Source organism: Hyaena hyaena, unplaced genomic scaffold (assembly GCF_003009895.1).
Source record: "Hyaena hyaena isolate Hyena2069 unplaced genomic scaffold, ASM300989v1 scaffold_115, whole genome shotgun sequence".
NCBI classification, from domain to species: domain Eukaryota; kingdom Metazoa; phylum Chordata; class Mammalia; order Carnivora; family Hyaenidae; genus Hyaena; species Hyaena hyaena.
In genome coordinates this window covers 3,608,984-3,623,660 of record NW_024080747.1, presented here as the reverse complement: position 1 = coordinate 3,623,660, position 14,677 = coordinate 3,608,984, and the positions used below count along the sequence as shown (strand labels likewise).

General features: G+C 36.7%; 1 protein-coding gene across 1 annotated transcript in view; it reads right to left on the bottom strand.

The window, feature by feature from the left end:
• Positions 1-274: 274 nt before the first annotated feature.
• The window catches only part of CHSY3 (chondroitin sulfate synthase 3), a 285,290-nt gene continuing 270,887 nt past the window's right edge, over positions 275-14,677 (bottom strand). Inside the window, exon 3 of the mRNA XM_039236680.1 lies at positions 275-2,775. Coding sequence (XP_039092611.1) covers positions 1,213-2,775 — 1,563 coding nt within the window. The 3' untranslated portion in view covers positions 275-1,212. The remainder of the gene's footprint in view (positions 2,776-14,677) is intronic.

The window sequence follows — 14,677 nt, the reverse complement described above, 5'->3', positions numbered from 1 at the left end:
AGCTTAGTCCTATTGTGTGAAAAAAAAGAAAACCAGAACGTAGAACAGTATGCACAACATGCTACATTTTGTGGGAACCCAAATTAACCCAAGTTAAAGGCAGTTTCTGACCTGTTCTTGGTTCAGTTTGATCACAAAGCTGAAGAGATTGAGGAAGAATGCTTCTCCTGGAATGTAAATTATTCAATAAAGAAGCCACTCATTTTAATCAGTTGTGAAGGCCAGGATTTAAAGCATAATAACACAAACAGTATGCCCATAATCCCTTGTTAACTTTTCCAGTCTCTATAGTAAGCACATTTTGGTGAGCATGACCTCTATGAAATACAACAATATGACTGAAAGGAAACAACACAAACTTTTCAGTGTTTTTGAAAAAGATTACTGTTATACCTGTGTTTTATTATAAATAACCAGGTTCTGTCATATTTTATCTTCTTGCCAGCAAATGAAGGACATCGTTTCATAAAGCTTCTAAAATGTACATGAATATTTAATTAAATCATATTTCCTTGAGAAAATAAAGTTCATTCGCATTTATAGCAGACAGTTGTGAGGAGTACATAATTGTCAGAAGACCAGGGTAGCCCGTACCGGTTGCTTGTGGAACAAAACTCCTCAATTTTTAAAACTTTTTTTAAAAAATAAACATACAATCATAAGTGTTCATTTACTTTAAAAATTCTAAAGATGAAGAAAATTATTGTCTATATATTTAAGTCCTTGTATAAATTACAAAACTCAAGTTTATGTTACAGAGTCCCTTCCCCATAGGAAGCATAAAGCACTTTTGTGGTACCTTTCACCAGTAAATATTTGTATCACATTGAATTTAACAAACAAAATAAAAGTCGATATTGCATCTTTAAGCCCCAAGAGAACATTCCTTTAAGCTGTCTCTCACGATGAATGAGCTTCAAAAGTCATTTGATTGCCACGATTTAACTCGATCTCGAATAAAGATATATAAAAGTAATACATAATTGACTTCAGTAGAAATCTGAAATATCAGTGAACTGCAGACTCTTCTTGCTTGAGGTCAAGAAACACCCTTTGGAAGACAACCAAGAGTAGTTTAAGACCAGGATAACAAAATAAAATTATAACAATAATAATTATAATAATAAAAATAACAATAATAAAATAAAAATAACAACAACCAACAATGAGGTAAACTCCCCTTTAAAAAGGCAGTATGTGTTGCCTGGACTGTCAGGAGAGAGTTCGATTATACCTGACACCCAAATGTTTTTCCAACCAGAGTTCGGCCAGTTGCATGGTTGAGGCAAAAGTACTTGCCTTGGATCCTAAACACATCTTATACTGCTTAGGGTCCAAGTTAGGGTCACAATGAACTGGATGGAAAATATGCACCACTCCTACTTCTTGGCTTCTGAAGGGCCTTAAGCCAGACAGAATGACTTTATTGTAGAGATCGACATCTTCCAGTCCCCAGCCTTGTATTGAGGTATCAAATCCACCTGCACCCAGAAGATCACTTTTATAAATACAGGTAATTCCATAGCCATAGTCTCTCCAAAATCCAGTCTTCTTTGAGAAGACAAAGTCATCGTCAGTGGGAGGATTTCCCCCATTGGTTACCTTTGGGTCATACTGGCTAAAGATGATGGGGTAGTACACCTGTTGTCCCTGAATTGTATTATCTCTGCATCGCTGGAGAAAGTCTCCCCTGAAGATCAAATCAACATCACAAAATAGCAGCAAAGTATCATTGTCAAACTGGGAAGAAGCCATTTCAAGACCAAGACCCCTGGAAAACTCTCCCTTCATTGGGATCAGGGTCATTTCTGCCTGAGGGTACCTGTTCTGGTATTCCTTTATCAGCTCAACATGCTTGCTGGAGTCTTGGCCAGAATCCCTACTGAAAAGGGTGATGACCAGCTTTACACTCTGCTTTGGAAGAAGACAAGTTTTTTCAAAGTTGTCCATAAATCTCAGGAAAATGTCATACCTTCCAATGAGAGGGACAAGGATGTGTATTTTCTTTTCATTGTGCCCTCCCATGTCTTTGGCACCTTGAAAAGAAGATAAAATCTTTAAAGAATTAGATATAAAGGAGAACGACTGAGTGTCGCTGTTAATGCTCTCCACAAGCCTGTTGACATCTAGCTCTTCAGTTTCTCTAAAGAAAGGCTTGCTGAACAACTGCTGAAGATACGCATGACGTCTCACTGGCACAGTCAGTTTCCTCCCCTTGTGTCTTTTATATAAGAGGAGTAAATCCAAAATGTACTCCACTCCATGCATGGGATCAACCCTGCGGTAGCCATACTGAATTTCCTTGAAGTCAATGAGCCGTCCCCTACTCTTGGCGTTTTCGTTGATCATCTCCATCACCTGGAGGACCGTGTCATCCAGTGCTGTTCTCAGGATGCTGTTGATGCTCTGTCGTGGAGGCTGGTTCTCAGATGCTGAGTAAAGGAGCTTCCCTGTCAGGAACTCCCATTCTATCACTTCATCTCTCTCCCGAGGCTGGAAGTGGTTGAAGGACGGCATCACTCCCAGCTGCTGGTCCTCCTTACTCACTTCACTGTTACTGAGCTTGCCCATCAGAGCACTCTCCCGGTGGAGCTGGATGGTGCGGTAGCGAAGTTCAGAAATTTTGCGGCTGAGCATGTAATTGTGAAGCCTGTATTGGTAGGCAGGCCTTTTGTTGGGGTGAAGTGTAATGGCTGCGTGGATTTTGCTGTTGTGAAGGTCTTGGATATAACCCTTCCGATTATGCTCATAATTTTCATGGAACAGTTGCTGCATCTGAAAAGTAAAAGAAGCTGAGATGTTAGAATAAATACAAAAAGAAATAAAGCAATAAATGAAAACCTCTAAATTTAAAATATTTAATAAAAATTACTCATATGGCATTTCATAACAAAAATGACTTGTAAAATTTATATTTAAAAGAAATGAAAACAGTTTTAAAATGTCAAATTCACACGCTCAAATACTGTAACCTAACCTCCCGTTATATACAAATACTGGGCACAAAAGTCCAGCTATGCATTCCAAAGTAAAGAATCTTTGTCCTTCTATTCCTTTTGAAATCAACCCAAAATATCAAAGAAAATAAGAATTGAATATACCCCAAGCCCCATAAAGGATCACTGTGAGGGAGAGGCGGTGTGGACAGAGCATGGGCTTTCCAAGATAGACAGCTTCCCCTGAGGAGTAAACCCTGTGACCTGTTGCTTGGAATGGCCGTACCAGACCCAGAGGAGACATAAGTTTTATTGAGCGTTCTGATACACCATCTTTAGATAGAGTAAATTCTTTTTTTCCCTTAAATTTTTCATACTTATTTATTTTTGAGAGAGAGAAAGAATGTGTGCATGAGTGGGAGAGAGGCAGAGAGAAAGAGAGATAAAGGGTCTGAAGCAGGCTCCAAACTGACAGCAGAGAGCCCGATGTGGGGCTCGAACTCATGAACTGGAAGACCTGAGCTGACGTCGGATGCCCAACTGAGTGTGCCACCCAGGCACCCCCAGAATAAGTTCTTGTTAAGGTAAGATGGAACAGAAATTCTATTGATCTATGCTAAAGGATCATGTCCAAATTCAGACATGTTTGACATCCTTATGAGCCAGAGGGTTTCTATGCTAGTATATAACAAGTTCACTATTTCAAATAGAAACGAAATGAGGAAAAATGTAGAGCTATGAAATCATACTTCAGACTGCCAGCTGACTCTTCCTTCTTTCTCAGTCAATAAAGAAACCTCCATTATACGCATTCAAGAGAAGGCCCATTGGAAAAGGAAAAGGAGGAGGAGGAGGAGGAGGAAGAGAAGGAGAGCTACCAGAGGCAGCAGGGACATGAGACAGCTGTAAGTATATTGATGAATAAAGATGAAAAGAATATTGCAAACTTATGAATACATATACAAAGCAAGCAAAAATTATAGACAAATCAAATAACTTAAGGAAAATACAATCTCCCTAAAATAAGAACTCAAGAAATAGATACATGAGCTTAAAGAAAAGAAATCAAATGAAAGATGATCACATTACAAGAACCCAAGAAAGAGAACTGTGGAAAACACAGGAGGAAGAGACTTGAGATAATTTAGCAAAATAATGGAAATGTCAATGAGAGGCTAAAAGTTTGGAGATATAAATCTTTGTATATATACGCATACACATATATAAATATAAATATTTATATACATTCAAAAGCTTGAATATATATTCAGTATACCTGGATATATATTTAAGAAGATAAAATAATATATGTAAAATATATCTATGGGACATGTTTCCCTTAAAACAGAGGCAGATATATATCTATGTGTCATTAGGCCAAGAAGAAAAAAGAGCAGAATGAACAAACAAAACCCACTTTGGCTCCAAGTAGGAAAAGAGCAAGTCTTGTCACAACATTTCCCATAGAAACATCAATGCTGAAAAACAGTAGAGTACAGCTGAGGAAGACCCCGAGGAAGCAAATTAATGACTAATTAATTTTTAGTCAATCAAGCTAGAGCTCATGTTTACTGTAAAAAATAACTAACTTCTATCATGTAAAAGAACTTGTGGCAGAAGAGTGGTGATAAATACTCTGACGCTCCTCCCATGGAGAGATAGGGTCTTTGTCCCTTTCTCTTGGCCCTCAGGGATTCTGTCACTAAAACTAAGAGACCACACTAGAGGTAACACTGTGCCAGTTTCTAGATTGGCAGCTTCCACTTCTTGTCTTTGGAACTCCCAATCTGCAGATGCCAGCTGTGAAGTCACAAGTCTGAGTTAGTTTCCTTGTTCTGATCCTAGACTCAGAGAAGAAGTTGTCAGTTTTCTCTCTTTAAGACGTTAGGTAAGTTCCTTTTTACTTCTAGTTTGCTAAGAGCTTTTATCATGAATGACATTTCAAGTTGATCAAAGGCATTTTTTCCTGCATCCTTTGAGAGTATTGTGTGACGTCTTTCTTTTTTCTTTCTCTTATGGTGAGTCACTACTCGAAATTCCAATATTAAACAACAATTTTATCCACTGACTAAACCCATCCTTTTCCTGATATATTATCTGTTTTATATACAGCTGGATTGTATTTGCAAATGTGTGTTTAAAATACGCTGTGAAATATCAATTCTCCTCAATTTGATATATAGGTTCAATGCAATTCAATACAAATTCCACCCTTTATTAAAAAGAAAATGTTGCTTTTGAGATTAATGGGAGGATTCTAAAATTTACATAGAAATGAGGGGTGCCTGGGTGGCTCAGTCGGTTAAGTGTCTGACTTGGGCTTAGGTCATGATATCACTGTTTGTGAGTTCAAGCCCCATGCTGGGCTCTGTGCTGCCCACTCAGAGCCTGGAGCTTGCTTTGGATTCTGTGGCTCCCTCTCTCTCTGGGCCACCCCCCCCTCCCCCCTCAGAGCTGCCCATGCTCTGTTTCCCTCTCTCAAAAATTAATAAACATTTAAAAAATAATAAAAAATAAAATTTATATAGAAATGAAAAGTCAAGGATATTCAAGACAATGTTAAAAAAAGATATGCCACAGATTAAAAAGTGATAGAAATTTATACAGTATGATCCTGATATAAGGATAAACAAATAGAACAAAGGACCAAAATAATCCATAAATAAACCTATACATGACTTATGACATCACTTGATTTACAACAAATAAAGACACTGAAGAGTGGAGAAGGGATGGTCTTTTCCGTCAATAATGCAAGGACAGTTGGATATTCATGTGGAAAAAAGGAAAAACTGATCCCTTCCCTCCCCCCACCCCCATATGGAAAAATCTATCCCAGACGGATTGTTGATGTAAATGTAAAAGTTTACCCAAGAAAATATCTGCGTGACTTTTGACTGGGTGAAGAGCTCTTAAATATGACACAAGATACCAACCATAAAAACAGATTGATGAATGGGACCACATTAAATGTAATAACTCTGTTCCTTAGAAACACTATTAGAAGATTATAAAGGGTAAATTATATACATTTTAAAAAAAGAATTCATACACACAAAGGTAAAGTCAGAGTGGGAGCAGACTTTTGTTTTTATTATTTTTTTTAATTTTTGAGACAGAGAGAGACAGAGCACGAGTCAGGGAGGGGCAGAGAGTGAGGAAACACAGAATCTGAAACAGGCTCCAGGTTCTGAGCTTTCAGCACAGAACCTGATGCGGGGCTGGAACCCACGAATCGTGAGATCATGACCTGAGCCGAAGTCGGACGCCCAACCGACTGAGCCACCCAGGCGCCTCGACATTTTTTAACAGATCTTATCTAACAGGACTAATACCCAGAATATGTAATGAACTTATACAAATTAGTAAGAAAGAAGGACAAACCCAGATGAAAAATGGGGTTAAAAAAAACCCAAACCCAAACCCTTAATGGGCGCTTCCAAAAGAGAATATGCAAATGCCCAATTAACATACAAAAACATTCTCTAACTCATTCATCATCAGAGTAATGCAATTTAAAGTAATAATGTGATAACATTACAGACCTACAAGAATGCCTGAAACTAAATGCATTGTCAGGATTTGGAGCTCTCCTACATGGGTGATGAGGTTGTAACTTCGTTCAACCCGTGTGGAAAATGTATCAACTAAAATGACCACACACATTTCCTAAGATTCAGTAATTCTACTCTTAGTTACTTACATACCCAATATAAATACATCCATCCATACACCTAAATATATATATACACGAATTTTCATACCAGCATTATTCACAATACTCCCAACTGAAACCAACCCAAATGTGTATCAAGAGTAACATAAGTTAATGTCATATATTCATATAATAACAAATGATAGCTCAATTAAAATAAATGCACTACTATACAATGTGGACAAATCTCACAAACAAATGAAACAAGACATACAGAAAAGAATACATTTTATTTGACTCTATTTACATGGAATTCAGAAACAGGTAAAGCTAACCTAGGCTATTAGCTGTTAGAACAGTAATAAAAATTCAAGAAAGAGAGCAGGGAGCTCTAGAGTGCTGCTAATGTCCTATTTGTTGATCTAGCTCATGGTGACATGTACATATTCTATTTGCGAGCATTCATTGAAATGTTACTTAAGGTATGTTTGTCTTTTATAGTCCAATTAATAAAAGGTTTTATTTTCAAATTTTGATATACATGTATGTAGAATTAGGTAGGTTTTTCTGATATGTATGTATATAAATATGTGTGATGTTGTGGGTGGAGGGGAAGAAAGGAGGGGGGAAGACAGAGAGACAGAGAGAGAGAAAGGGAGGGAGAGAGAGAATATAAATCATAGAAGTTTTCCTATAGAAGGTCACCTAAAAGGGGTAGGATGCATATGATAGCAGTTTCTTTATCTCCAGTATTTCAACTGAGATATTCAGCTTTTCAAATCACCATCATATGACTCTGAAGAATATAACAGTGGATATTTTGAGAAGGATTTTGGACTTGATTCAAAACACATTTTAACTGCATCCATTCTTTTCCCTCAAAACACATGGCAATATTTATTTAACATTCTGATTGATGAGAAATCAAATTAAATCCATAATTTGCAGTGAGCTGTTATATCTCCATTTTTGTGGTATTATTATTTTTAGCTGAAATTGCTTTCAATATTTTATTTAATTTTTTTGTTTTTATGCAAGAAGGTAAAAAAATATTTCAGATCACATATGAATGACTATACACTCTGTAAAAGGTACTGGCTACATGAAACTATTCTTTCTTAAGGCATGCTTTATAGTACTAAGAAGAAGGGGCAATGCTCAATTAAACAGGAAACAATGTTCAGAGGCAAACTGGGAAATTGCTGACTAAATCTTGCTCTTTTACTGCTAATAAAGTGATGAATACTGCACAGTTTGATAAAGGTGACATTTTGTTATAAAACAAATACTATCTAAGTATTGAAATGTTTAACTAACTCATGTCACTCACATCATTAGAACCCAAGCTGTATCCATGGTCCTTATCTTTCTTTTTTTCAATGTTTTATTTATTTCTGAGAGAGAGAGAGAGAGACAGCGTGAGTAGGGGAAGGTCAGAGAGAGAGGGAGACACAGAATCCGAAACAGTCTCCAGGCTCTGAGCCAGCTGTCAGCACAGAGCCTGATGCAGGGCTCGAACCCACGAACCGTGAGACCATGACCTGAGCCAAAGTCGGACGCTTAACCAACTAAGCCACCCAGGCACCCCAGTCCTTATCTTCCTACTGTAATCCTTTGCAGAAATATTACAAATAGACCAAAACCATGATGGAGGCAATCCTTGGAAATCATGTATTCAGACACATTCCAGGAAGTACAGTAATGATGAAAGCATCTTGAATTCATGCCATGGTTTCCATGAAGAAACACAGGACATATCCAAATTTCCTCTTTTTATACGTAGAGAGGTCCAAGCTATATACTGTAAATGTGAGAACGTTTAAGAGCCTGGCTGCAGAGTTAGCCAGATTGGGATTTGAGTACTGGCTCCACCTTTCTAAGCCATTTCCTAGCCAAGCTGTATAAATCTCAGCCTCCCTATCTATAAAAGAAAATGTTAACTGCCACAATGTATATTAAAATGTTGCTCTATAAGAAAAATATGTACACAATGCTTAACATTGTGTCTGGCATATAGAAAACACTCAGTAAATGGCAACTGTATATAAGTAACAGTTCAAGGATTTGCCAATCTCCTCCTGAGGCTGTTCTTTTTAGCTAGGAATTTTCACAGGAGAGTGGCACACTCTTACTGGCTTGCCTCATCTTCACTCATCTCTGGAAATGCTTGGAAATAGTTATAATTTGGCTGCATACACTCAGTGCTTCAATATATCTAATGTGCCACTGATGTATCTTCTGCTAACAACGGTCCTCCACATTTTACTATAAGAAATATAAGTTATTACTGTGGAAATTTCAGGAAACCAAGGTTCATGCTTAAGTGATTAAACCAGGGTCAACTGAGATATAAGAGATCACAACTACAATCAGAATAAGCAGCTGGTTTTATTACTTCTCACACTAAAATGTGAAAGTAGCAAAATACATTGAAGAAAAAGTGTAAAATTGTATTAGCTTGTTTTAAATAATTCAAGACCTCCAGTATAGGTGGGCTTCTTCTTTATAGAACTTTCAGTTGATTTCACACTGCTTCCAGCGATTGACATGGGAAGGGAACAAGCATTTCACACCAACAAAATCACAGCAACAATTAACATCAGTATGTCTTGATAGACCCCAGTGCTTCAACTCTCCCCCGCAACCAAATCTTACTCTCTGATAAGAAAATTACCTAAGAAGCTACAGAAAACTCTATTATAAAAATCAGAGAGCAGAAGAATAAGTGCCAAGATATAGACATATATTATTATTAGTCTTCTACTGTATTAACCTTCCATTTCCCCCTGCAATTTATGAAAAATGAAAACATAGCACAGATAATTTTTGAATTGATCATAGCCATATAAGTAAAGGACTTCCATTTCAGCAATTACATCTTCAAAGAAACAGTAAGGGATTGACTGCAAACAGGCACAACAAAGTCACTTTTGGAGCAACCCAACGTTCAGAAAACTAGATTTGTTAATGGTTGCACAACTGTCTACATTTACTAAATATTACTAATCTGTACACATACAGGAGAGACTTTGGTAGAAGGTAAGTTAGCCTCAATAAGACTATTTTTAAAAGACATAGTGAATATTAAAAGTCATATACAGCCAACTCCATCTTTAAAAAACGAAAAGACCAGAACAATACGTAGTCACCAAAATATGTGTAAGTTTTCCAAAAGCTGAGGTTCAGCAGGGTCATCTGGAAGCAACGAGGGACAAAAGGCCAAGCAGAGCAATGTCAGGGGCAAAAGGGCTCAAAGGACAGTAGATCTCAGAAATAACCAGAAAAATACGCTGCCTGACAATGTAGGGTATAAAACCCACTGTGTGTATACAACTATGTGCAGGAGCTGAGGTGATCTGGGAGGGCCACATAAACCCCCGATGGAAACAGTTCATTTCAGGAAAGACAAAGAGCTACAGAACTCAAAGAATTAAGCCATGTTTAAAAATATTTTTTAAAGTTTATTTATGATTTTTGAGAGAGAGCACATAAGCTTGAGCCCGGAAGGGATAGAGAGAGGGGGAGAGCAAGAATCTCTGGCAGGGTGTGCGTTGTCAGGGCAGAACCTGATGGAAGGCTTGAATTCATGAACTGTGAGGTCATGACTTGAGCAAAAGTCAAGAGTTTGACACTTAAGTGCCTGAGTCACCCAGGTGCCCCTGAGCCATGTTTTTATGAAGCAGGTTTAATGTGAGGTAGTAGAGAGGACCCAAGCCTTTTCTTCATTGAAATCAGTGAGCTTAGAACTCTAACAAATATCCCTGCCAAAATATCTATGGTGAAGAGTTTGTCCACAGGAAAAGTCATTTTTTTAGTGATAAGTATGTTTCTGAAAAAGGAACACAGTACACAGTACCACAGAGTTTCTCTAAGAAAAAAAAAGACTAGATGAAAAACTAGCCTCTGCCGTCTCCTCCACACACCCTACCGAAAAACAGAAGCCATGGAACTGAGGGAAACATTAAGCAAGTGCTTGAAAAACATAAGAAGCGTTTTCCTGTATCTTTGAAAACAACAAAGTAGAAATAAAATATCTCAGAGATGTGATGGGGAGATGAAATGTCAGTTCACAGAACTTCTAAGAAAGAAAGAAAGCATAAAAGACAAACTATCACATACATGAAAACAAAATCAGAAGGAAAGGAAGAGACATCAAGGGAAGTTCAGTAAGGGATAGGAAAGATGGAAAGTAGGAAAGCTTGGGGGTGTCTTGCTAGTTCAGTTGATTTCGAGGTTGTGAGTTTGAGCCCCTGTGAGGTATAGAGATTACTGAAAAAAATAAAATCTTAGGGGCACCTGGGTAGCTCAGTTGGTTCAGTGACCAACTCTTGATTTTTGATTCTGGGCATGATCTCACAGTTGGTGAGTTTGAGCCCTGCAGGGCGAGGGGAGCCGGCTTGGGATTTTCCCTCTCTTTATCTCTCTCTCTGCCCCTCCCTTGCTTGCTGCCTCTCAAAATAAATAAACATTTAAAGACAAATAAAATCTTTTTTAAAAAGTAGGAAACCTTGAAAAATGGAATGGAAATAGTTACAAAGGATTAGAGAAATTAACATTCCTAGAAGAGTACTTGGTACATAGTAACTGCCATTAATAAGAGTTATAATAATCATTAGATATTATTATCAGTGTAGTTGTTATTTGTCTTTACTATTTTCAAACAACAGTATTGAAAAAGTGAGCAAATGAGAATGGCCTTGATTAAGTTTTCCTTAAAAAATAATTCAAATATGCTCCGTATAGCCATCATTTGACTTCAGATCATCATCTAAAAACTAAAAAGCTGAATTGTCTTTATGAGGTCTCTGTTGAAACAAAGGAGAAACCTGTTCACGAACATCTTTTCAGTTCTCTATTAAGAACGTAGTTGCATTAATATTTTTTTTCTACCAAGGAGAAAATTTCCTTACTTTATTTGTGTAAAGAAGCTCTTTCAATTTAGTGCAAATACTTTTGTTCTGCTTATCTCGCTCCATTTGTTGTTAAAAGAAAGGATCTTCTAACTTAGAAAATTTTCTTTGAATCTCTTCCTACAAATGAGATTAAGGAGGATTTGTAGAAAAAAAAAGGCATTCTTGTTCTAGGAAGTACAGACTCTGTAAATCAGAATAATATATGAATGTGAACAAGAAATAATAAATCATTAAAGTGGCATAAAATATAAGGACATATGTGTACCTACAGGTTGGGTAATTTGCTTTGCAAATGTTTACGCTCATTTTATTCTCTATGATTTAGCAATGCACTATTACATAACTAAATGAGGAGTCTTACTACCCTTAATGGAAATGCCTTATGATCTTTCTTTTATTTTATAGAACCAGTAAATATGAAGGTTACAGGCAAAATAGTGACTTTTCAAATGAACACTCTTATTTCCCCTCAATTATGGTCTTCGGGTATTAATAGTAAAGTTCTTTAAGTATGTCCTGCTTCTCCAGTGATAATGCCATAATGAAAACTATATCTAATTCTAAATATTAAAGAGAAGAAATGAGTTTGGTAAAAATAAATATTCATATATCATTCTCTAATCATACAGTGAATGACAAAAATGTTAAAGGAAACAGCTTGGATAAGCTATTCAATGCAAAGATCTAGTTTTTATTTTTATTAAAAAAAATTTTTTTTAAAGTAAGCTTCATGCCCAGTAGAGAGCCCAATGCGGGGCTTGAACTCACAACCTTGAGATCAAAACCTGAGCTGAAATCAAGAATTGGAGGTCTAGTCAACTGAGCAGCCCAGGGACCCTGCAAAGATCTAGTTTAAACATGATAAGATATGCTCTTCCTCCTATCATCTTTACACGTTTGTCACATAAGTTAAGAGCATTATTTTGGTACTAAGTCTTATAAAAATCATGGCACCTCGGAAATAGACACATCTAATCCACATATTCTAAAAATTCAATGTACAATCTGTGATAAAATTGCATGGAACTAAAGACATGTGTACATACCCACACACAAAAACAATTCCAGGAAAACTGCAGCAATCTGAATATGATCAATGGAATATATCAATGTCAATATCCTGGTTGTGATATTTAACTATAGTTTTGCAAGATTTTGCCATTAAGGGGCACATGGGATTGGATTTCTTTGCAATACTTTTTTTTTAAAGAAGTATACAAATCAATAATTACCTAAAAGTAAAAGGTTTAATTAAAAATCACATGCAAAAAATTTAAAAGAAAATATTTTAGCAGCATCGGGTTGGCTTAGTCAATAAAGCATCCTACTCTTGATTTTGGCTCAGGTCATGATGTCACAGTTTGTGGGTTCAAGTCCCCCATCAGGCTCTGTGCTGACAGTGATGGGCCTGCTTGGGATTCTCTGTCTCCTTTTCTCCCTGCCCCTCCTGTGCTCTCTTTCATTCTCAGAAATAAATAAATAAACACTAAAAAATATTTTGTCACATTTCTTTTTTTTAAATCACCCCTAGCGGATACTAAAAACAGCAAGTGTTGAAAATTTATAGTTCAAAGGATGCAGATGTGATGCTGCCTTTTATTCTTGGTAAGCCAATGTTCTAAATGAATTTGAGTTTAAAAAGTGTTAAGTGAGCAGTGCATTTTCCAGCTACTGTCAGTCCCATAGACTTTCTTTATGTTCCCTTCATGAATTTCAGTTCCTGGAGGGTATCTGAGTTCTTGGATATCCTTTTAAAGTAACTTAAAAAAATCTTAAAATGTCTTTTCCTTTTGAAATCCTGTCACATGCTTATTTATTTTATTTAAATAAAATTTTAATGTTTTATTTTAAACATAGATGAACCTTGAGGACATTATACTAAGTGAAATAAGCCAGTCACAAAAAGCCAAATTCTATAGGAGTCCACTTAGGCGACGTACCTAAAGTAGTCAAACTCATAGAAACAGAAAGTAGAATGGTGGTGTCCAGGGGTAGACGGAGTGGAGAAGGAAGAGTCGCTCAACGGGTAGTGAGCTTCCACATTGCAAGAGGAAAAGTTCTAGGCACATATTGCAAAATGATGTGAATACAGTTGCCACTATGGAACTGTACACTTAAACATAATTAAAATGGTTTCGAAAAAGTTCTTTGTTTTTTATTTCACACAATCCTCAACTTTCCTAAAGAGGAATACAAGTCACAGTGTGGCCAATTAATGCACTTTGTTGTAAGTGTATTAATTATAGATTAGCTCTATTTATGAGCAAGTTCTCTCTCCTGATAGCAAAAAATGGTTCCCTTTGGCCACAGGTACACGTTCTGTACATTATAATTCCACAGTAAGAAAAGCAGACCTTGACACCCACAAAGGGCAGAGAAGTGATACAGGAAAGACTGAACGCTGTTGATGGCAATGAATAACAGCACTGAGCTGTACCTCAGGCCAGATCACCGTCAGACTTTCTGGTTTCCAGGGACAGTACTTCTGTTTCAGGTAGGTTAGCTCTGCAGCTTAACTTGCAACCTAAAGAATCTTGTCATAAATGACCTGATAGGTTGGTACATTTTCATTTCAGCTCTGTACTAATGCTCTGTATGATTTGTCCCTGTTTGATGAGCTAATCCAATCTTGATTGAAATCCTATGGGCCATCTATACCATTAAAACTGGTACTTGTGTTCCTGCTACATTTCATTTTCTTAGCTTTGTTAGTTTAAAATAAAACCTGTCAGACAACACAGAAAATAGCTCCCAGATACCAACCCTTATATGTAAGTTTTCTCTCAGCAATATATATTCTCTACAGTTTAAAAATATTTCAGACAACACTGAAAATAATCAGGTGATAGCGATTCCCCAGCAGGGAAATTCTAAACACGTGCTTTCTAAGGCAAATATCAAAGAGATTTAAAGTCAGAAAGAAATCACTAAGTTAATGAGATTTCATTTCATAATGGTATCATGGCACATACCATTTCTTAGTTTATTTTTTTAAATTTTTATTTATTTTTCTAGAGTAAACTCCAAGCCCAATGTGGGGCTCAAACTCATGACCCCAAGTTCAAGATCTTCATGCTCTGCTGAATGAGCCAGCCAGGTGCCGCAAGCATCTGTTAGTTTAATTAAACCCATATGCCTTAATTAAAATAAAATAAGTAAATAATACTCCTATC